The 26,561-nt window shown below is 34.9% G+C and overlaps 2 protein-coding genes and 1 long non-coding RNA gene across 3 annotated transcripts; 1 reads left to right on the top strand and 2 right to left on the bottom strand.

The window, feature by feature from the left end:
* Window positions 1-192: 192 nt before the first annotated feature.
* Window positions 193-2,225, bottom strand: LOC145572561 (uncharacterized). The gene is made up of 3 exons (XR_014096883.1): window positions 1,995-2,225; window positions 1,513-1,569; window positions 193-438 (listed from the first exon to the last, which is right to left on the bottom strand). It is a non-coding gene; the product is annotated as an uncharacterized LOC145572561 (long non-coding RNA).
* Window positions 2,226-3,390: 1,165 nt separating this feature from the next.
* On the top strand, window positions 3,391-20,716 carry LOC145571317 (uncharacterized). Its single transcript, XM_081630374.1, has 18 exons — window positions 3,391-3,593; window positions 3,809-4,067; window positions 4,549-4,744; window positions 6,856-7,164; window positions 7,271-7,360; window positions 7,619-8,086; window positions 8,362-8,469; window positions 10,415-10,545; window positions 10,638-10,770; window positions 11,523-11,883; window positions 11,990-12,513; window positions 12,599-12,778; window positions 12,853-13,011; window positions 15,470-15,544; window positions 16,398-16,542; window positions 17,077-17,273; window positions 18,305-18,520; window positions 19,962-20,716. Exons 2-18 carry the CDS (start codon window positions 3,880-3,882, stop codon window positions 20,604-20,606), a joined length of 4,125 nt encoding a protein of 1,374 aa, XP_081486500.1. The 5' UTR covers window positions 3,391-3,593; window positions 3,809-3,879; the 3' UTR covers window positions 20,607-20,716.
* Window positions 20,717-20,993: 277 nt separating this feature from the next.
* On the bottom strand, window positions 20,994-21,662 carry LOC145571316 (uncharacterized). Its single transcript, XM_081630373.1, has one exon. The coding sequence runs from the start codon at window positions 21,660-21,662 to the stop codon at window positions 20,994-20,996; it is 669 nt and encodes a 222-aa protein (XP_081486499.1).
* Between the last annotated feature and the right edge of the window lie 4,899 nt (window positions 21,663-26,561).

The raw sequence follows: 26,561 nt of genomic DNA, 5'->3' as shown, positions 1-26,561 counted from the left end.
CCAAGGATGTAACACCCTAGAAATTCCTTTCTTTTAAAATACCTGTTTGCCCTGTTTAAAACTTTAAATAGGAATATCTAAGATATTACCGCCACCGTGAAAACGGCAAAGACAACTATCAAAGACACATAGCGGAAGACTAATTTCAAAACCATTCAAAACAAGTCAACTTGAAAAGTCAACTAACGAAAGTAAAGTCAAAACCAAAGTCAAACGAAATAAAATAAAATCAACCTACAACTTGGAACCATTATAGACCCTTAATAAACCCAACCAAATTTAAATCTTTGCGTTAGTCACATGGATAATAATAATATCATAAATAATTAAAGCATTAAACACATCATATACTTATGGAAACTAGCATGATTCGCTTTTCACTCATGCCCATCATGAATATGCTTCATCACCTGAAAAGCTTCTCTCTACTTGTTTCCACTACTCTCCATTAGAAATGGGTCATCATAGGGCCAAGATAAAGACAAGGCCAACAAACACACAATTAGCAAAGCTGAGTACATAAGCGTAATAAACACACTAACATGCATTTACCTATTAACACACAACTTACCTTGTTGCACCTGTTTTTCAAGCATACAACACTCAAGAAAACTCCTCAACTAGACAACTAAATAATTTATTTAGCGTTGATTACGCATCGAACGGGTTTCTCCACTAACCTTCCCTAATAAATTAAGGTTATTGACACGGGAGCTAACCGTGCCAGCATCAATAACCACTCGTAAGTGGCGGAATTCTTACGCATAATAATAATAGAAGGAATGCACAGCGTTCTGTACTCCAGTAGAAGTTATGATCAAATATAAAGTCACATAACTCCCCCCATATGTTCATACTCAAGGTATATACGTTCCAAGAGTTTTGGTGCGTAATCTCTTTCACTTTACGTTATTTACAGATTATTAGACTTGGTGATGACTCTCAAACCATAATCATTCAATCAACAATAGTTATTCAAACAATCAAACATACCAATTTAATTCTTGAATAATCAGTGACCACATAACATTTAATGTTGAACTCTTTTTAATTCTACCTTGGTGCCAATGACACCATAAACGCATAAAGCGCTACAAATCCTATCCCTCGGTATTAAAAACACCTTAAGTGCACTAAGGCACCAACATATAATTTATTCCTCGTGTACAAAGACACTTAAATAGCTCATTCCTCATGCTTATAACATCAATAAAAATCATATGAACCATAATAAAATTCCTTTTCAATATTCCAAACCAAATTAAACATTTAGTTTAATTAAACATGCTTTCTATCATGCCACAAATAAAAGTGTGGTTCATACACAATATTCCAAACTATAATTTCCATCCATTAATCCATCACAAATAAATCATGCTTCATAACTCAATCAACAATATCAATAATCTATGATCCAAACCTAAATCTTAGCATGATACTACTTGCAATTCAGTTAACCAAACCTAGCATGCTACTACATCACCCATAAATATGCCAAGTACGCGAACGTACCTCAATTAAGCCCTTAAAGTAGCCAATTACACTACAACAATTCCCGAATCAAGTCTCCTACATAAAGGGACTACTTAAAATAATCTGAAAATTATTTAAAAACCCTTAATTAAACTCCTCTTTAATGGGTAATTAAACCCTTTTCATAAAACCGCAATTATACTACTTTAAATAAAATTTCAGCACTTTTAACTAATCAAAAACTCTTTAAAACTTCATCAAAATACATCTTTATACTTAAATTATCCATAGAAACATTGGGTATATAAAAGCCCCAAATTAATTACAAGTTAGAACCCTAAAAATCAATACTTTAATAAATTAAAACTCTAATTATAAATCATGAAAATCTGAAATTTGTAACCATTTAATAAGTCTTAAAAAAATATATAATCTTTAGTTATAAAACATAACTATACTAATTAATCATACTTAGAAAAGTAGTAGTCAAACTAATTGCAAAACCATGTATATAAACATACCAAGTACTTTTAAATAAGGAGGGAAGAAGATAAAGGGAAAGTCACGCAAGGTTGGCAGGAGCGGCAACATCGTCGGCGGAAGGAGGAGGTCACTGGTGGTGGTTTCGTAGCGCCGGTAAGGTGGCCGGACCACACGGCAGCCGTACCGCAATAGTGCGGACTGCATTCTCACGCAAGGAAGAAACAAAAATAAAGGAAGGAAAAGAAAAGAAAGAATAGAAGAAAACTTACCCCTTTGATCTTTGTGTGGCAAATTTTGGGGATTAATAGAGTATTTATAGTGTAGAGTAAGTTAGGGTACATTTTGGGCTTATAAGAATTATAGACTTGGATGATGAAAAAGTTGGCCCAAATATAAAAATAGGATGATTGGGTTTATTATGAAGGTGGGCTATATTTGGATTAAATACTTATTGACCCGAATATTAATACTTGTTTTATTTATAATCCAATAATTAAAGTAGTTTGGCCCAAAATATATTTTATAATTAAATAAATAATATATAAAATACATTAAAAATACAGGGTATTACAAAGGATGTCGAACCGTTTTTTGAGTATGATGTCCTGCTTTCTTATTGTTGCATTTTTGTTTATTGGAATTAAGTCTTCATATTGCTGTTGCTGTTACTGTTGCTAATCCGAACAGATGCAATCTTTCATTATGTAAAGGTTTATTTGAATATTGTTTGAAGGAATAAAATGATGATTAATTTTAAACAGTTAAATTGATGATTCAACGTTTATTCGTAATGCTTATTGTTTGCTCCGTTTTTCTTTTAAGGCCGTCCCTAAAATATTGTTTCTTTTCCATCTCAACAGAAAATTAACAAAGTAATCAAATCTTGAGGGCAAACAATTGGGGCAGAGGGTGTATTGCCGTATTCATCACAAATTATACTTGTTTTTGTGATTATTTTGTTTACTTTGATTCTAATTTTAACCTCTATTTTTCTTTCAGCTATATCTTGTTTCCAATGCTGCTTCTAATGGATGCAGCAGTAGATTGCAGATCTGTTCAAAAACGTAATTGTGATGAAAAATCAGAAATGCTCTTTAACCATTAAACCCCTGAAAGCGAGTGATGCTGTTTCAGAAGGCGTGCTTCAATGTTTGGAGGAGCTTTTTACCAAATGTCGTTTACCCTGGCCGCTAGTCTGGCCCGAAAATAAATTCTTCTCTTTTCCCCTTCCTTTACTATTTTTTTTTTGGTCAAGCCTTAAAACGCATTTTAGTTAAAAACCTAAATCAACCCGAAAAAAACCTACTTTGGCCCGACAAGTTCACTACATTTTAGCAGATTTAAACACTAAGGAATTATGTTAATGCCCGATCCTGCCCGATTTTTGATCACCTGTAAGTCTCTAACTCAATATTAAACCAAACAAAGCTAAGTCTTCTCACCTTCTTCCTGCGCTCTTCCTTTTCATGTTCTAATTCTGTTGATTCCCTCTCCTTAGAGCTTGGGGATTGTTCTCCAACCTTTCTGCTCGCTATTTTCGCATGTACGCAACCAGCGCGTGGTCCATTGTAGTGCTATTTTCGTGGAGGAGAGAGAAAGTTTTGTGAAATTCAGTAAAAACATCAACCAACGCCCAGGTAGCCAACTCTCTCCTTCTCCTTCTCTTTTTCTTTTCTGTTTAATCAACTATAATTTTAGTTTATACAAGGTTTGGTTTAATCAAATTAGTTTATGTATCAAACTTCAACATTTGATATACTTCATTCATACTATATAAAATCAAATACCCTTTTTTGTAGTGTACAATTTCAAGTTAATTTATTCAGAAATTGGGTGTTTGTTTTTTTTGTAGTGTACAAATTCAAACATCGCAGCATTTGACAGCATTTTCATGTAATTTTGTTGGTTGGTGTGGCAAACGACATGGATTTGAATAAAGATGGTTTCTTGAGTGATGAAGCTCAGAAGAGTAGCACTTTCTGTCATTTAAAATCTTGTTGTTTGGAGTTGCTTGACCTTCTGCAAAACCCCAAGAAGCAATCACCTGCTGTTTCTCAATTGCTTGCCCTTCTTTGTTCTTTGACTTCCGAGGACGTCGAACCTTTTTTTGAGTATGATGTTCTGCTTCCTTATTATTGCGTTTTTGTTTATTGGAATTAAGGCTTCATATTGCTGTTGCTGTTGCTGTTGCTTATCCGTACAAATGCAATCTTTCATTATGTAAAGGGGTGTTTGAATACAGTTCGAAGGAATAAATTGAGGATTAATTTTAAACAGTTATATTGATGATTCAACGTTTATTCGTAATGCTTTGATTGATTGATAGTTATATGATGATTCAACATTTATTCGTAATGCTTCAACTATCCTTTTTTGTGCTAGTTTCATACTCACTATGTCCCTTATTGTTTGCTTTGTTTTTTCTTTTAAGGCTGCCCCTAAAAGATTGTTTCATTTCCATTTTTGATAATAAGGAGTCTCAACCAAAAATTAACAAAGTAAAAAAATCTTGAGGACAAACAATTGGGACGGTGGGCGTATTCATCACAATTGTTTACTTAGTTCTAATTTTATCCTCTATTTTTCTTTCAGTTATATCTTGTTTCCTTTGCTGCTTCTAGTGGATGCAGCAGTAGATTGCAGATCTGTTCAAAAGCGTAATTGTAATGAAAAATCAGATTTGCTCTTTTCCCATCAAACCCTTAAAGTGAGTGATGCTGTTTCAGAAGGCGTGCTTCAATGTTTGGAGGAGCTTTTTACCAAATGTCGCTTAGTTTCTGTAAATCAGGTTTGTGGATGCTTTTTAATACTTCTATTCATACCATAGTCCATACTCCATACTCCATAGAGCAACCTTCTATCTTGTGACATTTCCGAATATCTTCACCTTTCCTTTGCCCGCCAAATATGTATTATCTGTTTTGCATGCCATCAGGGGGTTGTTGTAAACTGCATTTTGTTATACATGCCTTTTCAGCAATGTTTTTGGGATTTAGTTTAGTCCTTATGTTCTTAGTTTCAGGTCGTTTTCGGGTGGGAGACAATATTTATAAGGACAGTTAAAATAATTTGTTGAAAACTTGAAATTTTGAGTTTAATGCGCAAAGCACGCTTGAATCTTTGAAACTACCTAGATTACTCCTAATCTAAGTTTCATCACTCCTGAATCCTGATTTTCAGTTTAATGGTTGTTCGTATAAGAATCATGATTGACTATGCAAGAGCACAGAACTGTATAAACTCACTCAAACCGGCTGTGAGGCTAGGTAAAATTAGCTCACTACTAGACCCCTAATTCCCAAATGAATTAAAAATGCTAACGCATTCCCGGGTTAGGAAAATTACTCCTGCAGCCTTTCTAGTTACACACCTTAGTATTCCTATAATAACCAGGGGTGCAATAAACTTTTAACAACATTTGAACTGGAATTGATTAAGTAATTCGGTCCATACAGCTTAGCCACATGAATTGGACTCAAACAAATAGATCGCCCAATTTACAAATTGCACCATGTAAAGTTCACAGCTTAAGGGTTCATGGATTATCCACAAGCTTATTACTAAATAAAGCAAGTAAATTAAGATATTTTAAGCAAGATTACTAAGCTATTTAGCAAGCCATGTAACATAAGTATGAAATATTTAACTAGATGCAAAATTGCAAACCAAGGTGATGTGTTCATCTTCTGAGGTTGAATATGAATCCTCATCACTTTTGTTGTTTGATTTCAATGTTAAGCCAGCAAATATGAATGCCAAACATCATGATAACACATAAGGAAAAATATTGTTTGGTTGCTCAAAACAAGTTGGGGAATTAAAAATTCATGTGAATTTGGATATAGGGGGTTTGTTTGGTTGATCCTTAAATGTAAAAATGTAGAAAGTGCAAATTCATGGGAATCAAATTACCAAGCGCCCCTCTTGGTAACTCAAAATTCTCATGATTTGCAAATGCCTTCATAACAATCAAACAAGTTTAGCCATTTCCTAGGAAATTTGATTTGGGATTAGATTCCAATGAAATACAAATTCCTATGGGAATTTGATTCCTATGTCAACCAAACAATACCTCACTGTTTCTTTGTTCAATTAGCTGAACATTGTTTAAAGTGCAATTTTCCATTATCACCTATGTTACTTGGACTCGGGTACCCATGTCCGACACGGGTATGTGTCTAAGTGTCCGACTCGGCTTTTTTTTGAAAAATTTCCATGATTTTGAACTAAAAGTGAAGTGTCCGGTGTCATACCCATGTCCGAGTGTCGAGGGTCCGACACGGGTACGTGAGGTGAAATGAAGAGTCCGAGTAACATAAATTATCACCATGATGTATGTTCATTATCAATGGCAAAAGCAATGAGGCAGTAGTGTGTAGACACCACCGTGGGCCATTGAACTGAGGATCTGGCGATCTGCATAGCCTTGGTCTTCTTTCACACAATTGAAGGGATTGAGTATTCATCCAAAAAAAATAGTTTATACTCCCTCAGTATTATAATTATTGACACAGTCAATACCAATGTGTGTGTTTGACCAACAATATGTATAATTACACATTATTAAAAAGTAGTATTAAACTTCACAGTAATATCTATTTAAAAACATTTTATATGATACTAGTTGATTTTCTTATGTTACTCAAAGCTATAGTCAAACTTAGTATATGAATAGTGAAGAATGTCAAAGTGTGTCAATTATTATGTACCCAAGGGAGTTTTTCTTGTCTTTTCTCCTCTGTTATATTCCAAACAAAAGAAATTTGAATATCAGTTTTACTGGAAAGTCTGACTCTACCAAATTAACAGAGCTGTAGTTGTCCTTACATTTTTATCATGGTTGAAGTTTGAACATTGGTGCTACATGTGGCCTGAAGCTTTGACTCTGCTTTTTGGTAGATGACTGTTGTGCTGAAGACATTGACTCATGGTGCCATGCTATCACCATTAGAGGCTGCAGAAGAGTTCCGAGAAGGAGTAGTCAAGTGCTTTAGGACATTAATTTCCAATATAATTTCTTGCTCCGACACATCTTGCTCCTGCAAACACAGTTTAAGTCAACCTCTCCTTCTAGATACTGAAGATTTTAGATCCTCAACTGCTGAACATTTGGAGTGTCATTCTCAACCCAAGGAATGCTTGATTGCATTTCTCCAATCAGAAAGTTCTTCAGCTGCTGTTGGACACTGGCTCTCTCTCCTGCTGAATGTATGTTGAAACCTTGTTTGCTCTGCATATTGAATAATAAGACTATTTTTATTCACATGCTTATACGTGTTGCTAATTTGGATCTTATCAATTCGCTTGCACCAAGATTGCAGAAGCCGAAAGCTCACGTGGTCTTAGGGGCAGTGCAAAGATTCGGATAGAAGCTCTTTTGACCTTACGCATACTTGTAGCGAAGGTAAAAATGAAGAAGTCTTGTTTCTTATACCCAGAAAACTATGGTGGAAATGCTAATGCTTGGAGAATCTGTTCAACCCAAGCCTTTGGGTTGATCTTAACACTTTTATGTTTCTAATGCTTATGAGTTACTTATAAATTCTGCAGTCAGAATTTTGCTGGAATTGTAGAAATGTAGAATAAGTGGATTCTCGTTCTTGTACAAAAATTCGAGTAATATTTGATATCTTCTTAGTGAATGTTATTTCCCCTTTGGTAGGTTGGTACTCCAGATGCCCTGGCTTTCTTTCTGCCCGGAGTTGTCAGTAAATTGGCTGGAATTTTGAATGTTTCCAAATCTATGATTAGTGGGGCTGCTGGAAGTACTGAAGCTACTGATCATGCCGTTAGAGGCTTGGCGGAATTCCTCATTGTAGTCCTTCAGGATGATGCCAATATATTTGATCCTCGTGTGTCCCGCAACAATTTGCTTGCTTCGCTTTCATATGAGAATGAATCTCCACAATCTTTTCTGGAGGAGCTACGCCACATGCATATCAAAGCTCAGGATCGGATTCAAACTCCTGCAAATAATTCATGTCTAAAAACACCTAATACCAAGGAGGAGGAGAAGCAAAGCCACAAAATCAGTGGTGGACTAGGGCCTTTGCACGTCAAACGTACGAGAGACTGGCTTGAAAAAACCTCAGTCAATATTGACTGTTTGTTGAGCAAGATTTTTCCACATGTATGTTAATAGATATGATTTGTTATCTGAATTTAGTTTATACTATATAGAGTAAGATTCTTCACAAGCTGATAAATTTTATTTGGATAAGTTGCTTCACTAGAGTTGACTCCTGTCCTACACTGTAAATGTCTGAATTTGAATTGATGGGTAAATCCAAAATCTCTTCATTGCTGGTATTGCCATATATTGCCAAAGCTGGTTCAGAGCTATCTTCTTTCATTCTCAACTATAATTTACAGCCTGCTAAATTGTGTCTTTGATGTTCTTGTCAGATATGTGGGCATCCATCTAAGAGAATAAGGCGTGGGCTTGTCTCTGCAGTACAAGGACTCTTATTAAATTGCAGTTATATTTCGAAGGGGAGCAGATTGATGCTTTTGGTAGGATGACAGTAATTGCTGCTGCTTCATTTACCTTTCATTTGATTCTCACTCCTTTTGATTAGCGCTGATAAACATTATGTTTGATTATGGGGCACTTAGGGAGATGTCAGGAACCCAAACATCTCAAATTCTGAACATGACATGAAAACGTTTTCAAAAAAATAAATAAAAATTGTAGTACTTAGTGGTTTTGAGTTATGGCTTTGTGCTTATGAATTGTTTGAATATAAGTAGTAAAATCTGATTCTTGGGTCGTTTACTATTCATGCCACCAATTCACTTTCAGAAATACCTGCAGTATTTAGAGACCCTAAGTAACTGGTTGCAAAAAAACTATTATATCCACACACACACACCAACCACCTACCCACCTATAGGTTTTGAATCAAGTAATGAGTTCATGCTTACACCAGTGTTGATTGATTTTAAAACTACAGCTTTATATATCCTTATAATGCTCTCTTATTTCATTTTTTTACTGTATGTCAATGTTTAAGTTCATCATATGTGAGCTGGAGGTTAATTTTTCTGCTGTTTCACTTATATTCAAACTGCAATATATATATATATATATATATATATATATATATATATATATATATATATATATATATATTCAAAATGTTTAGATGGAATGGAACCTTTGGTTTGTTCTTTTTCCAAATTCTTTGATTTATCTGTAGTACAAGAATGCATGATATCTGATGACTTCTTGATACTATATTATTGTATCCCTTTCGAGAGTCTGAGAGCTGTCACTACCTTTATGTATATTGGTCATCTTGATAAACATTAATCAAATATTTGGCAGATAAGGTGAATTGTTCAACACACCTAAGAGTGCAGTTGCTGCCCTTGATAGTAATATGTTGGTTGAGCTTTAGAGAAAGAGAAATCAAACTTCAGTTTTACCCTTGAAAGCAAAGTGACTGTAAAATGAATAAAAGAGATTGACAATTTAATATCTTCACAGTCTCTCTCTCTCTCTCTCTGTCCCCCCTACCCCCTGTTGACTTACAAATTCCCAATCTCAATGTAGCTAGAGTGTCAACTAAGATGCGCCTCAATCTATTTCATTGCTTTTCTATTTTTACTGAAAAATTAGGAGTTCCGGAAATAGGTGAGATTATAGAGCTGAAGGGTTAAGAGTGTAGATGAAGGATTAAAGACCTTTTTATCAAGAGCTTGACACGACATGACAAGGCAACTCGACATTAACTTGAAAATACTAAGAAAACACTAAGTCACGACACGCCACGACACAACCAACCCGTATTAATAATTGGTCAAATTATGCAATTACCCTACTTTTTACTTAGTTTTTGATTGATACTGTGAACAACACGTAATGAACATGAGATCAAACACAAACATGACATGACACAACTATTTGCCACCTTAACTTTTATCCTAAAACATTGGAAATTACAAATTTTTTATAAAATTATAACTTTTTGATATAAAGATGAGAAGTTTTTGATTGATATTGTGAACAACACGTAATGAACATGAGATCAAACACAAACATGACATGACACAACTATTTGCCACCTTAACTTTTATCCTAAAACATTGGAAATTACAAATTTTTATAAAATTATAACTTTTTGATATAAAGATGAGAAGCATGGCTTAGATTCAATTTTTAGGTGACATGTGAAAGATTTTTTACACTATCGTGTCTTTTCGTGTTGCATCTGCATTTCATATATCTGGATGGAACTAGTGCCAATTCTATATGATGGAGCATTATTTAGCATCTTTTTTTTTTTTTTTTTTTTTTTTTTTTTTTTTTTTTTTTTTTTTCTCCCCCCTAAAGATGGTTTTACTATCACTTTTGAATTGTAAGTGGAAGGTGTTTATGTGATGTATATCTGAACTATTATAGTCAATCTTTGTTTCATGTTTGCTAGATTATTCTTATAATTGTTTTTGGCTTTAGGAATGTTTGTGTAATTTGGCTTGTGATGATTCTGAAGATGTTTCCCTGCCTGCTCAAGATGTCCTTGGATTATTGTTCTCATCAGACGGAAAATATACTGTTGAGGATGATTTAGCTGAAATTTTTAGCAGGTCCATATTCACTAGCTCTGAATTTATTGGTTACTTATTCTTGAATTTAACAGAAACTTTCATTTCTGTATTATCTTTTTTCTCAATAACAGGCTACTTGAGAAGCTCCCTAAGTTTATTCTTGGATGTGAGGAATCTTTGGCCCTTGCTTCTGCTCAGCAGATGCTTGCCGTGATCTACTATTCTGGACCTCAACTTGTTGTTGATCACCTTTTACGTTCTCCTGTATGTCCTTTCATCAATATTATGAGACTACTTTGTAGATATGTCATCTTTTTGCTGTTCCATCAATTTATAGATTACTGGCCCTGCTGGTCTTTGTAGGATGCCTTTTCACTCTTCTTTAGTTGTCATTTCATTGATGTTTATCCTTTCTATCACTTGGAATATGTTTCTGTAGCTGTGTTATTACCTGGTATTTGAAAGTTTGAATAAGTAATGTTAGGATAAAGAAGGATACCTAAGTTTGCAGATATATGAGGTAACTTTTCTCAAGTAATGGAAAACCATCCCAACTAGACAACTGTAGATTCAAATTACACCCAAAGCAAGATACGGGAACTATTTGGCAAGAGCCCAAGAGGGTTGCTCCCTCTTTTAGCTGATCATAAACTAGCCTTTCCTATAAGCTTTATACTCTGTTTTTTTGTTGGTTACATTTGTTGTAGCTGCAAAAACCAGAAGGGTAGGGGAGTGAAGGAAGCAAGTGGGGTGTGTGTTAGAAAAAGTAGGAAAGAGAGTGATGCATTAAAAAAAGTAGAAGATAGAGTGGTGTATGTGAGATATAGGGATTAATGTGAGGTTAAATGTCTGCAAATTAGGAATTAATTACTAGTATAACCAGTATCACAAAATAAATGGGTGGAGAGAGTATTTTATCTGTTATTGTATGTGGAATTGTTTGCACCTTTCACTCTCTCTGCTTATTTATTTATGAGCTAAACATCACAGCTAATTATAAATATATGACCATGCAGATTAAGGCTGCGAAGTTATTTGACGTATTTGCCTTGTGTCTGAGTGAGGAGTCTGTCTTTGCTGGCTCTCTTGGAAAAATAGTCTTATCAAGGCCTTCTTCTACTGGCTACTTGCATTCTCTTGCAGAGTTAAAAATTGGAAGTAAGATTTCTGAAGACCAATATCCTGTCAATAATTCCAATACATATGAAGTGTCAAACATGCACACTTTGGTCAAGGAAATGGAGTATTCCGAAGGACAAACTTATGAGAATTATGAACTTCCACGTATGCCTCCTTGGTTTGCCTATGTAAACTTTCATAAATTGTATCAAGCACTTGCAGGAATTCTTAGACTTGTGGGTTTATCCTTAATTTCTGGTAATGTATCTTTCCTCAATTGTATATTTTTCTGATTGGATCCTGATGTTCTTGTCAATATTCTGACTTATGTGTATCTTGTTTCTGTTTTCTATGTGCCAAACAGACTATAGAAATGAAGTGCCGTTATCAAAGATTATCGAGATTCCTTTGGATAATTTGCGTAAATTAGTCTTTGAGATACGTAGGAAGGAGTACAATAGTGAAAGCTGGGAATCTTGGTACGCTAGGACAAATTCAGGTCAATTGTTGCGACAAGCTGGAACTGCTGCATGTATCCTTAATGAAATGTTATTTGGCATGTCAGATCAAGCTATGAATGTCTTTGGAAAAATATTTAAGAAGTCAGGAGTAAGAATTGAAGAGAAGCAAAATAGTGATGCCACTGCTTTTGGTCATTCTTGCCAAGTACGATGCCATGTTGCTCATGGACCACATTGGCAGACTAAAGGAGCTGAGAACGTGAGGCAGCATGTAATTGATTGTGTTGGTACCATTTTACATGAGTACATAACTCAAGAAATTTGGGACCTTCCTGTTATACTTGAAACATCTCTTCTTAAATCTGGCAGTGAAAGTATTGATAAGAACTTCTTACACGATGTTGCCAAACTACACCAGGAAATGACACTTCCATAACTTGTCATTTTAAGCTGCTTTTTATTGTTTTTATATCTTGTCTAGCTCTAACACTTTTCATGTTTATTGCTAACAGGTGCTCATCGAGGGAATTGGGATCTTCAATACTACACTTCGTGAGCAATTTGCTTCAAGTGGGTTCCTCTGTTCCTCTCTATATCTGTTGCTTGAAAACCTGATGTGCTCAAACTCTGACGTCAGACATGCATCTGATGTTGTGCTACGTTTAATTTCTGCCACATCTGGATGTTCATCGGTAAGAGTCATACTATGCCTTATTCCTTTTGCCAATTCCTGGTTTACTGACTTTCTGACCCAAACAATCTACAGGTTGGTCACCTAGTTATGCTAAATTCAGACTATGTTATTGATTCATTATGCCATCAATTGCGTCATTTGGATCTGAATCCTCACGTCCCAAACGTGCTTGCCGCAATGCTTTCTTGTGTTGGTGTGACTCATAAAATATTGGCATTGTTGGAGGAGCCGGTATGTTCCAAATTTCGTTAATTGTGAAAACCTCTCTGCTATCCTTTCACCCTGTTTCTGGTTCTTGAAGTGTTTGGTTATAGCATAAAAGGGTGATTCTCGGTTTTGAAAATCAATGACAAATGCTATGTCTTCTAGATGTTTTTCATTTCTGCTTTCAAAAAAAAAAAGATGTTATTTTTTTCTCTTTTTCCCCGTAATAAAGTCTTTGATTGGTTATTAATTATCATTGAGAATCCAAAAACACCACAATTTAGAAATGGAATCATTATGGGGTAATTATAAATTACCGTGGTCCGAGTCAAACAGTTTCAAATATACTCCAAAAGAATCATATATTGATTTTAATAAGATGTAACAACTAACAATAGTAACAATACTTTAGTCATAATTTGTCGCAATATGTGTGGAATTGTTTGTCTATCAGCATTAATTTATTGAATATACTTGAAAATTGTATAATAAGAACATTAATTAAAGCGCTTGCCATTTTTTACTAGATTATATGTTACTCCCTCTGTTCTTGAAACTTTGTTACATTTGGTGATTTTATGCGGTTATTAAGGAAAATAGTATAGTGAATGTGATGATTAGATGTCACATATAATAAGTATTAAGGCACTAAGTCAACGTTGGAAATAGAAATTGTTAAATAGGTATAGTCGTTTAATAATAGGAAGACTATCATTTACCACCTCCCCAACAACTGGCAATACACCAACTTCATCTTATTAGCCCCCTTTCTCAATGATATTTTGTTTCTTTGCCTTCCTCTTCCTTGCATTTACTCCATTGTGCTACTCCCTTATATCAGTTAAACTCTCAGCAATTCTCAGTCTGATTGATAAAATTTGAAAATTGGGGGAAGAAACCCTAATATATCAAAAACCTTCAATTCAATGAATTAAGGATAAATTATAGAGGAATTTAAAATTCAATTGGGAAAGTTTTCAATTACAAACACTAACTACCTTAGGGCTGATTTCGACCTTTGATGAGATTAAATGAGCAAATGGGGATAAAATTAGAGAGAGCAGATTTTAACGAAGGGAAGAGGGTGGGAATAGGAAAAGGTAAGGTCATATGACCTGCACACCCAAGTCAATGCCGGAAATAGGTCGGTAACATTGGAAAATGGGATTAGGCTGTCTCTTACAACAACAAAAAAAAAATTTATGGTTTTATCTTGCCAAAAAAAATTTGAAAGGTTTTTTCTGATAAAAAAGTTACTTAAAATTTTTATTTTTATTTTTTTTAATACAAATTTTCCTTTATATTATTTTTAGCAATTTGTTTGTGCAGTCTGGTCAGCGCATCTGTTTTGGGTACAGAGGGCCATAGGTTCGAATCCTGTCACCTTGATGTGATGGGCTGATGTGCACAGACCCGTAGGCTATAAGGCTGACGAAAAAAAGCACATTTTGTTTTAATCACAAACTTGGAAAAAGTGCTCAAACCATACCTCGAGGAGAAGGTAACCGAAAGAGCGCTTCTCCGAGAGACATAGTTCGAAAGGGTGCATCCCATGCCTTTCTTGGTTGGAAAACCCAACCGGCTCAGGTCAAAAACATAATATGAGTTTACCAATGCTTGCTATATGGGGAATTTAGTTTGCTGCATATTATAGATTCATAATATACCTTTTTTTTGTAGGATAATAAATCAATATGTTGAAACCTTTTTATTTTTTATTTTATTTACATGGTGGTAAATCAATTAATGTATGTATATTTAGTGCTAATTTGATGCTGATATTAACTTTTTTTTTTTTGCACAATAATTAGCTTGGAATAGTATATGAAATACTTATAATAGTATTATGACAAATGATGGGGCCTGCCTATAAACTATTATAGGCCTGTACAATAGTTATTAATTAACCTATCATGCCTGCATATATAGTTTTATTTTACTTCGGGGGTGCAATGAGAGAGAGAGAGAGAGAGAGAGAGAGAGAGAGAGAGAGAGAGAGAGGGGGGGGGGCAAATGTGACTTATTTTTGCACCCTCTTTGTAAGTTGGGGTTTATGTTTTGGATCCAGTATTTTTGTTCAAAACCCCTGATAATTAGTAACTCTATAATCTATGATGGGTGATAAATAACTCAACAAGTGTAGCTCATGCCTTTTTTGTGTAAATTATAAGTTATAAACTTTATTGACTTGATTTATTAGTCATTGAGCTGGCAAATATGATAAGAATTGTTGAAAACATCTAGAGTTGCCTTGGCTGATTCTCTTTAGGGTTTTTGTATATTTTTTTTTTCCCCAAAATTGGCGAGTTTCAAGCAAATTCTTACATCACACTTTTAAAACGGGGCCATGATTTTCAATTGTATTTTTGAGACATCTTCTTGGCTTTTTGGTCCTCTTAAAATTATGTAGAACATCAACTATCTTTTTTATCCATTATTTATGGTATGTGACTAGTTATGCCTTATTTTAAAATTCTTTTTGTAGATGCGCTCTGTTTCAATGGAACTGGAAATCCTTGGAAGGCATCAGCACCCGGAGTTGACTATTCATTTCTTGAAGGTTTTCATTTTCATTTGAAACTTTGTTTAGAAATTTTTATTGATGATTTTTCGTTGCTGTTTATTGTATTTTATAAGTCATCTGCCTCCTATCTTGGTCTTAAACTGTTATTAGCTTATTTTATCATTGAAATATGGCCATATTGGTATTTTCAGGTAATTGAATTTTCTGAGTGCACTGTGTGAATACATTTTATACTCTGTACTTCTGATTTTCAAATCTTAATTAGCTAGTATTTGAAAATTGATCAAGTGTCATGCAGGCATTATGTTCCTCTAAAATTTTTTGGCTTGTGGTTTGCACATACTGTTGTGATTATCTGTTCCTGGGAATGAGTAGATAGATTCATTGATAGGTAGCTAGTCAGAATAAGCCATACTAGCGAAGTTTAGATCACTAATTAGGTGTTATTTCCTATTTTAAATTGTGTAAACTGGCCAGTTTGCCATCCTTGGCCTGTTTTCGTGGTCAAAATAGTTGCTAAGACTTTATAACGTCTTGTGACTGAGGTTATGCATTTATACTTGTTGTGGTCTTTTAATCACAAACCTTCGAGTGTTAGCTTACAATGTGTGTAAGAAGTTTTTTTGGTCTCTGTGCATTACTAGATTATTAGATTATTTAGCAGGACGATGGAACTTGGAAAAGAGTGGCTAGGCTAATGAATTTTCTATTTGGTTGACAAGGACTATCAGCCCTTTTTGAAAAGAAAGTTAATCAGCTCCCCTTCCTCATCACACAGAGATCACAAAAAGAAATTTGCCACAATACTTGATTAGTAATGTGATGTTGAAGCCTATGTTTCCAATTGTATCACTGGTATGTTTATGATGATGTTTCAATTTTCTGTCAGGCTGTAGCAGAGATGGTTAAGGCAGCTAAGCACGAGGCCCAATTGTTGCCTGCTCAAGCTGAATCCTTTTTGGCAGTTGTTAATTCTAAAGTATCTGATGTGAAAATGGAACTCGAACGGGATACTGTTAATGCAGAGGAACCAGGTATATCAGTATTTGAAAACACTGTATAATCTCCCTGACTCCCTACCCCTGAAAATCCATTGCTCTGGGTATCCTATCAAGTTTCTTATTCCGTAGCTTTGTAATGCAAAATTTTGGTTCAGGCAGATTTATGGAGTCTTTTATCTTAATTGATCAAAGAGGAATATAGCTTCTAGTGTCCAATCTTTTTGCTTTTGGGAAGTGTTATATTGTAGGGCCAAATGGCCGTCAATGGTAGATATAGGCGTTGTTCCATTGCCAATGTGGACACGCTATTTCTAAACGACTATACCATGGTTTTTCTTGTCTTCATTGTTTTTCTTTTTGTTGTCCGTCCATCTTCCACCCCGACCCCCCTTTTTTCAAGCCAATATAACTAGCTTGTCTGCTTGGACAAGCCATGCTATGTATCATGATTATCTCTACTTCAGGTGCTTTACTGGTTTGTAGCCAATTTGTGCTCTTTGCATTTAAATGCAATGAATATCCTTTATTTTGGTGCTTTGCTCTTACTTTTGATCATGCAATTTGCAGAACCATGTGATGTTGCCTTTAGTCGCGACATTGTTGTGAAAGTGGAAGAGTGGGAGAATATTTTGTTTAAATTACATGACAATAAGAGGTATCGTCGGATCGTTGCATCTGTTGCAGTATCCTGTTTGAGAGCTGTTACTCCGTTGCTTGGATCTGAAAAGGAACCGATATGCTTGATTGCATTGAACGTAATTGAGGTATCTCTAGATTTTCATCCAGAAGACCAGAAGTATCATCTTTTGCACTTGCTAATTGTTTTTCTCAATTAATGTATAATTTGCTTCCATTTGATTTAAAAACTCTTCTCCTCTACTTTATCTCTAAGTAATACAGTATCATTTGCTATGAAATATGATGGCCCAATACCTCTATATTTAAGACATTTTTTTTTCCGTGGTTTTACCTAGGGGTGTAAATGAGCCGAGCCGAGCCGAGTATTACCTTGTTCATGTTCAAGTTCAATTAACTTAGGCGAGTTCGAGCACGATCCCGAGCTTTCAAGCGAGCTCAAAAATCTGTTCAAGCTCGGCTCATTTAGTATACTATATGTTCGCAAACGGTTCGTGAACGGCTCGTTTATTAATCGAGTTTATAAACTAACGTTTCATGCATGAGTTTAGTAATAAACGAGCTTCTCTAATAAACGAGCTTTGTAGTTTGACATTTGAAAATATAAAAAATAGCATAATAATTAAATCTTAATTATAAACCTAAGAATTAAATCTTAATTATTAAAAAAAACTTAAGAATTAAGTCAACAATTGTGAATAAATCAATAATTCATGAATATAAATAAACGAGTAGTTCGCAAACATAAATAAACGAGCTGTTCATAAACTTATCTGAACGAGCATATCTATGTTCGTGTTCAAGCTTATTTATTAAACGAGGTTTAAAATTTGTTCAAGCTCGGCTCATTTATCAAATAAACGAACATGAACGAGCTTCAACCGAGCTTGAACCCGAGTAGTTTATTGATCGGCTTGGTTCATTTACACCCCTAATTTTACCTGTCCTAAAGTACATGTGGGTGTGTTGCATATCTAAACTGTAGAGTGGCTACAAAGTTATTTATGCGAGTGTTGTCAGATTGGTGGATTACAGAATAACAGAAAGCTCTGTTTTTTTATTGAATGTATCAAGATGCTGGCTAGACTTCAATTTAGCCAGGTTCATTTATCTAATGAAGTATGTAATTAGTTTTCTGATTCTTTCCTCCCCTCTGTAGGATGGTGTTGTGACACTGGCAAATGTGGAGGAAGCGTTCAGGCATGAGAAAGAAGCTAAAGGAGGCATTGAAGAAGTAGCATCTTTGTGTTCCTTTTATCATCTTAAAGACATTCTTGATGTTGCTGAGGAGGGGAATGATGAGAACAGACTACTTCCAACGATGAACACAGTATGGCCATATTTGGTTGCTTGTGTACGAAATAGGATCCCTGCGGTAAGCATCTTCTCCCCGCGTTTTCTAATAATTGCTACATGTCCCTATTATAGAAGTTTCATATAAATGCTACATATCCATTTTTGGTAATATGTTTCTTTCTCTCTTGATACACGGGTTGCCATGTTATCTCTCTTTATCTCACAACTATTACTTAGTATATGTTCCTCCCTTACATGCAACAGATAACAGCAAATGGAAAAGTAAATTTTTTGGCTCTCCTTTCAGCCACAAACTGTCATTGTGTAATCTGTGGTGTATCACAAATTTTTCCTCGTAGTCCCTATGAATAAGATTGACTGTCGTTCTCTTTAACGGTGAGAGTGGTATCAGATGGAGAGGTTTTCTGCTTGTTTGGTCCCTGTTGTATGTGTTGGAGTATAACAAGGCTACGAGGAAAAAATATAGCAGAGAAATTACTAAAATGATTTAATATTATTGGGTGTTTAGTTAGTAAAAGGCGAATTACAATTTGTTATAACTTATAAACAGCTCATGAATCCAACAAAGAATCCCAAGATAAGCCATAAAGAGCAATATATCTTATAAACAGCTGCTTATTTTATCTATTTAACTTTTTAGAAAGGAAGGTTTTAATTTTAGGTTAAATACTAATTCTGATAGCCTTGTAACTTTTGCTGTAGCATAAGCAATTTTGTCATTTTTTAGTGCTACTTCCTATTTTTTTTTTTTTTTTTTTTTTTTTTCTTTTGTTGGTTTTAATTTTTCAATGTGATATTATTTATGTATGTTTTTTCCCTGGTTGTTTGCCTTCTTCCCTCCCCCCCCCCCCCCCCCCCTCCTTATTGATTATTAGTTTTCTTATTGTTGGTTTTAATTTTTCAAAGTGATATTATTTATGTTTTTTCCCTGGTTGTTTGCCTCCCCCCTGCATTTATTCTTCTCCTGAACCTTGCTCGAATTTCACTATTGTTTGTCAACCACCCCCCCCCCCCACACCCCCTCTAAAAAAAACCCAAAAAAAAAAGAACAAAAAAACTATTGTTTCCATTATTCTACTCCTGTTCCCTGCGGGAATTTCTAGTAACTCCCTCTCTCTTTCCCTTAGCATACCCTGAAAATTTTCTTTATAAGGGTTCAGGCATTCTCTTCCTTGCAGCTCTATCCTGAAACTACGAGCAACAATTTTTAGAAACAGAATAGAAGGGAAGCTATTAGTTATGGGAAGGTAGAAAGATTTAAATGGGATAGAAACAAGACTAGGAAGGTTAGGTCAGACGGTGAATGAGTGTCAGAAAATCTGATAATTCACAAGGTATTTTTTGAATTTTTTTCTTCATAAACAAGTGGGAATTGGCACTAAATATTGTAAGTTGTACAATCGTTTTTCCTCTTTTTGTGTGGGTTTGGAGGGAATGTGTGGGGCGCGACTGTTGCTCCAGTTTGCTTGCATTTCCTGATAATTCTCATGTTTTTGCAGCCTGTTCGTAGATGTGCAGAAGTGATAAGCAATGTGGTGAAAATTTGTGGTGGAGACTTTTTTTCTCGACGTTTCCATACTGACGGGTCCCATTTTTGGAAGCTCTTAAGTACATCACCGTTCAAAAGAAAACCTATTTCAAGTGATGAGAAAGCACCACTTCTACCTTATAGAAGTACTTCTCGCACATTGGAAGATCCCATCTCTGAATCTTCCAATCTGAAAACCCAAGTAGCAGTTCTCCGCATGATTGCTGAGCTGTCGCGGGATAAAAAGAGTGCTTCAGCTCTTGAAGTAGTACTTAAAAAAGTTAGTGGTCTTGTGGTAGGAATAGCATGTAGTGGTGTGACTGGGCTCCGGGATGCTTCAATAGACGCCCTTTCTGGACTTGCATCAATTGATCCTGATCTCATTTGGCTTCAACTGGCTGATGTGTATTACTCTTCGAAGGAGGAAGATGTGAAACCATCCAGTTCCGGATTTCCTGAGCTTGCAGAAATTCTTCCGCGCCCTATGTCTTCAAAAGACTACCTTTATGCACAGTATGGAGGTCAGAGTTATGGTTTTGATGTTAATTTTTCTTCAGTGGAAAATGCATTCAGAATATTGTACCCTGAAATGTTTCTTATACAAGCACAACACTAGCTCTGTAGCAATTATGTATATAAGTCATTTCAAATATTCTGTATTGTACGATTGCTGAAGATGAGGTTTGAATTACCAATCTAAGGCTTTACCTAGTGATTTTTTTTGCATTTATTGACATGAGGTTTAAGATCAAATCTCACTAAGGGGCACTTTGAGGTGAGAAAATTCTTACCCTTTTCCCAGCAATATATTTATTTTTTATAATGTCATGATTTTTTTTTTTGTTTTTTAGAAGAAAGGGAAATTCATTAAGTAGAGAATGTTAAAATACATCCAGGGGAATAAAATAAAGCATCTAGACGAATGGTAAACCAAACATCAGAAAATAACAAAGCTTCAGTGTTCAAAATAGCTGCTAAGACTACCAAGATCAAAAGACACTGACTATGGGTTGCTTCCATTGATATCATCTTCATATGCGTCCCTTGCGCAGCTAGGAGCAGTAGCATACAACTTACTGCCACCAACCACCATCGCCATGCCCATCTTAGCAAGATAATGCGCAACACGGTTAGCCTCTCTAGGGATATAATTGAAAGAGAAATTACAACCCCTTTCCATTAAGCATTCCATATCCTTGAGAATTACCATGAATTCATGAGTGGCATGCTTATCCACCTCTTCAATAGTTGGCTTGAGAGAAGCAGCATCAGTTTCGATAATAACATCCTTGAGGCCTGCGTCAACCGCCATCTGCACCCCCCCTTGAATCGCAATCAGCTCGGCTTCAGTAGAGGTTCCAGCTGCAATTTTCCACGCTTTGCCAAAGAACCACGAACCATCAGCAGCTCTAGCCACTGCCCCAGCTCCAACCTTTCCATTTTTCTTCCAAGCAGCGTCGGTATTGATCTTTATTTCACCCTCTTTTGGTCTAATCCACCTGGCTTCGGGCCTTCTCAGAGCTGGTGCAAGTCCTCTACCCTGTAAAGCATTAAAGGTTGCCACCAAATCCAAGTTATATCTGTTAAAAAGAGTGAGGGGATGGACCATGGCGAGTTGGAAAACCGTATAGTTTCTGGCTCTCCAAATATGCGAAAGGGCAACCGAAAACATGGTATTCCAAGTTTTACTAAGAGTAAGATTATAATTAATCCATCCTTCCCAATTAATATTAAAAAAGGTTGAATAATTAAAGTCTTTTTCCATGCATCCAAGCTGAAAAATCCTAGTCCACAAAGTCCTAGAGTTGACACAATCTCTAAACAAATGCATATGATCCTCCACATCAAGATTGCATCTAGTACAAATAGGATTAAAATTGTCCATAGACTAAGCTAAAACAGTGGCGACAGGCAAGATTTGATGACTAAGATTCCACATAAGCATCTTATATTTACAAGGGATAGGAAGATTCAAATTTTTTTTCCAATTGATGGAAGGAAAAGAGGGGTGAGCTGCAAATTTGCAGCAAAGAGTATAAGCACTCTTGATGGTAAATTGTCCATTAGGACACATTTTCCAACTAAGAGTATCGTCAACTAAAGCAACCTTTGGAAGGGGAATAGTTTCAATAAGATCACACACAAAATCAGGGACAATATTCCTAATTCTACTCGTGTTCCAATTGCCATTGTTAATGATGTAGTTCACCCCCCAATGAGCCATAGAGTTGGGGATCGGATTATCCATGTAGAGATAGATAGGCTTGTCTCCAACCCAATGATGAAACCAAAGACTAAGATCTATACCATTCCCAACCCTATAAGAAATACCTTCCAATAAAAGATCCTTCCCCTTAAGAATGTCCCTCCAAAGAGGGGAGTCCTTAGTACTAGGAATAGAGTTGAGAAAAAGTCGAGTTTTTGAAATATCCAGCCTTAAGAACTTTAACCTAAAGCTTATCCGGTTCATGAATAATTTTCCATCCAAGTTTTTCCATGAAAGCTAGGTTCCAATTTTTAAGAATTCTCATACCAAGACCCCCCATCCCGGAAGGAAGACACACCTTGTTCCAACTAGTCCCAGGGAGATAATGAGATCTATCAACCTTATTCCAAAGAAAACACCTACAACTTCTCTCTAACTCATCCAAGATAGAACTAGACAAAAGAGTAGTTTGCATAGCATATAGAGGGTAGGAGTTAAGAACGGATTTTATAAGAGTACTTCTACCCGCCATATTAAGAAGCTTAGCTTGCCACCCTTTAATTCTATCTTTAGACTTATTGAGAAGATCAATGTAATCGGCCTTTCTAAGTCTATTAGGACTAATGTTAACTCCTAAATATTTACCAAAGGAAGGAGCACCCTTAATGTTGGAGCAATTAAGAATGGCCATCTTAAGAGTAAGACACATCTTAGGGGGAAAAATAACTTTAGATTTGGTAGGACTAATAAAGAGGCCGGATTTGGCTCCAAACTCAAGGAGGGTATCCTTGATAACCTCTACATTTTCCACCGAAGCTTTCGAGAAAAGAAAAACATCGTCGGCATAAAAAAGATGGGAAATACCAACATCTTTATCAATCATAATAGGCTGCCAATGTTTTTCTTTTACCCTTTGCTCAATCATAAGGGAAAGCCTCTCTAAGCAAAGAACAAAAATGTACGAGGAGAGGGGGTCACCTTGTCTAATTCCTTTTGAGGGAGTAAAACTCTCTAAAATTTCACCATTCCAAAGAATCGAAATGGAGGGAGTAGTAATAGAACTCAAGATAAGATTTATCATATTATCCGGGAAATTAAGACCCATAAGCGTTTCCTTGATAAAATCCCATTCTAAACTATCATAGGCCTTAGATATGTCAATTTTGAAAGCCATAAGATGTTTTTTTACTAGCCCTTTTGAAGAGATGAGCAACTTCTTTAATAACCAAAATATTTTCCTCAATTGACCTCCCTTCAATGAAACTAGATTGAACGGGATTAATAAGGGAACCTAAGAGGGGTTTATTTCTATTAGCAATGGTTTTCGTGATAAGCTTATAAATAGTATTACAAAGCCCTATAGGTCTAAAGTCACTCATATTTTTCGAATGATCTTTTTTAGGAATAAGACAAATGTAAGACTCATTGATATTAACCGGGATTTTTCCTTCCAAGAAACAATTGCTTATGAGATTAATGATAGACTCGCCTACCACATCCCAATATATCTGAAAGAAAATCGGTTGAATACCATCGGGACCGGGACTTTTCATGGGAGCCATCATCTTTAAAGCATTTTTAATTTCCCCAACACTAATGCTACTCGAAAGAAAGGCATAATCTACATCATTAACTTTAGCATTAGGAATGAATGACATAGTGCACGAATTGACCGCAAGCTTGGAGCTAAAAATATCTTTAAAATAGTTAACACACAGATTTTTTAAGATACTTTGATCATTAACCCAAACCCCATTCTCATTCTTAAGACTTAAGATTTTTCTTCTGCTATTTTTAATCTTGGCCAAGATATGAAAATATCTAGTATTCCAATGTCATGATTTGATTGTGTAATCATGCACACAATACTAAAATATTCACCTTGTCCACTTACAAAATCGAGAAACAAAGGCCATATGACATAAAAAATTCACGGTAGGGCCATGGTGGAAATGAGAACCTTAGGTTTTCCACCATGTGGATCTTGGAATTTTGGGTTTTTTCATGTTTAATAAAATTAATGTTGAAATTAAAAATGTTAATAAAGTTAAGGATAATTCGTGTAATTATTAATTTTTAGTAGTAAGTAAACATATTTGACCCTTTTGTTAATTGTGGATTGTCAACGGTGTGAATTTGCCAATTTGGCAATGTTAGAAATGCCTAAACTCTATTGTTCATCATCATAAATTCTGATTTTTGTTCTATATTTGACCACAAATATACTACACACTATTGTAGTTGTCTTTGTTGTAACTCCCAATAATTTCGTTATACCACAAGTGTTTAATTAGGGTCAAAATATTACTTTGGAAAACTGATCTTGTTCAGGCCTCAAAGTGTAAATGTTCAAGTTCGTTGTCATTTTTGTGACCTGATATTCATTTTCCCCAACAATGTACTTTTTAGAACTTGTATAAACATATTTTAGTTATAATTTGAACTTAGAGTAACCCTTACGTATCATAATTAATATTTAGTTATCTAAATTTTTATGAATACATTAGAATTGGAATAAGTGAGCATTTTTATTGAGCTACATTGATAGTCAATCTTTAAAAAAATGACCATGGTTGTCGCTATAAATAATGGGGAGGGTTTTTTTTTATAAATTTTTTAGTAAGTTAGATAAAATGGAGATAGAGAGATAAAGTTATTTAGAAACATAGATATTACGAGCATTATAGTACAAAAAAATAACATGTTCATAGCTGAATACTAAAAAAATAATAAACCTCATAATGTAACGACACAAAGATAGATAATAGTAGTTAGTCTGAGTGTGACTCATGATGAATTGTAGGTCATTTCAACAACTCTATGCCCATGATGAACCACTATTAGACCATCTATGGTGAGATTTGAGGGATTATTTTTAGGAGAGAGGAGGTATTTTTTGCAAAGGATATCAATATATTGGTATCTAAACTTAACAACTCCAAAAGAAAATTGATAAGTTTCATTTGATAAAAAGTGTGGGCCCTTATCAATATTATAATATATTTTGTAATTTATTTAAGATTTTTTTTTATTTTTATTTTTTGAAAAACTTACAATATGAATTTGGTGGACCATAAATTAAAAATGACATTAGTATACTTTAGAGTCTCACCATTGAGAAATTAGACTTCACATGAGTTGTTAAATTGAGAAGTGGGTTGGGTATCACCATTGGAGGTAAAAAAATAACTCATTATTTTGTATTTCAATACTTAAAGTTGAGTCTCACTATTGGAGATGGTCTTAATAAAACATGTTTTTTTTTTTTTTTTTTTTTTTTTTTTTTTTTTTTTTTTATCAAAATCAAAGTCTTAGCAAATCACCACTGGCATAATTAATGTTCAAAAAAATAATAAAAAAATTACGATAATTTGATCCAAAGGGTTAGTGATTGTTTTAGGAAGACGCACAGTAGTCATAGCATAAGGGGGGAGAGCTTCCAAATGACTTTGAATTAAAACAGTTTTACCTGCCTTTGAAACTGAGTTCAAGGACCAATTATTCAACGTCTTCTCTGCTTTTGCTAAAAGGTGATGAAAAGTTTGTTTAGTAAAAAACGTGGAGTTAAATTGAACACCTAAATAACGACCGAGGAATAATTTAGGAGCCATATTAAAGTAACTTGCTAATTAAAACAAAAAAAAAATTGCTACTCCCTCCGTGTTTTAATAAGTGTTGCACTTACCAAATCTGGCCGTGTTTTAATAAGTGTTACACTTTCTTTTTTGACAAAAAGCTACATTAAAAATATTATATCTCTCTCCTCTCATGGTTCGGTGGTCCCCACCCAAACTCATTAGTACTTTTTTATTATATCTTTCCTCTCACATTCATTACTTTTCAATAAATTATTAACCCTACTATCTTTCTTTTACAATTTTTTAATACTCCAACTACCCCACTTACCTCTTATTTTATTTAAGTCAATTAAATTGCCTAAAACTATGTGCCGATCAAACTGTAACACTTAAAAAACACGGAGAGAGTAATTAAATTTACTTTTCTAGAATCATTTACTAGCTTTGAAAAAACTATAGAGAACTCATTAAAATTGATCATTTGCCTAGATATAGAAGTAAATTCATTAAGGATGTCCCTAATATTAACACATGCTCTAGATTTGGCTCGACAAAATAATAAAATATCGTCTGCAAACAGTAAACAAGGGATGACCGGGGCAGATAGTGTGACTTTGAGACCAATAATGCCAAATGTTTTATCTAATGATTGGTGAAGTAATTTTCGAGCAATGAGTTCCATACAAATAACAAAGAGAACCGGGAATAAGGAATCCCTTGACGTAGACCTCGAGTGGGAGTAATTAATTCGGTAGAGTTTTTATTCACAGATATCGAGTAAGAAACC

Source organism: Chenopodium album, chromosome 12 (genome assembly GCF_948465745.1).
Source record: "Chenopodium album chromosome 12, dcCheAlbu1.1, whole genome shotgun sequence".
In the NCBI taxonomy this organism is placed as follows: Eukaryota; Viridiplantae; Streptophyta; class Magnoliopsida; order Caryophyllales; family Amaranthaceae; genus Chenopodium; species Chenopodium album.
The sequence above is the reverse complement of the archived record's forward strand: the minus strand, read 5'-3'. Positions and strand labels throughout refer to the sequence as shown.

Coding starts and splice junctions, on each gene's coding strand:
- LOC145571317 (XM_081630374.1), top strand. CDS start 3,880: ATGGATTTGAATAAAGATGGTTTCTTGAGTGATGAAGCTCAGAAGAGT. Junction 10,771..11,522: donor ATCACCTTTTACGTTCTCCT/GTATGTCCTTTC, acceptor ATGACCATGCAG/ATTAAGGCTGCGAAGTTATT. Junction 16,543..17,076: donor TGTTAATGCAGAGGAACCAG/GTATATCAGTAT, acceptor TGCAATTTGCAG/AACCATGTGATGTTGCCTTT.
- LOC145571316 (XM_081630373.1), bottom strand. CDS start 21,662: ATGTTTTCGGTTGCCCTTTCGCATATTTGGAGAGCCAGAAACTATACG.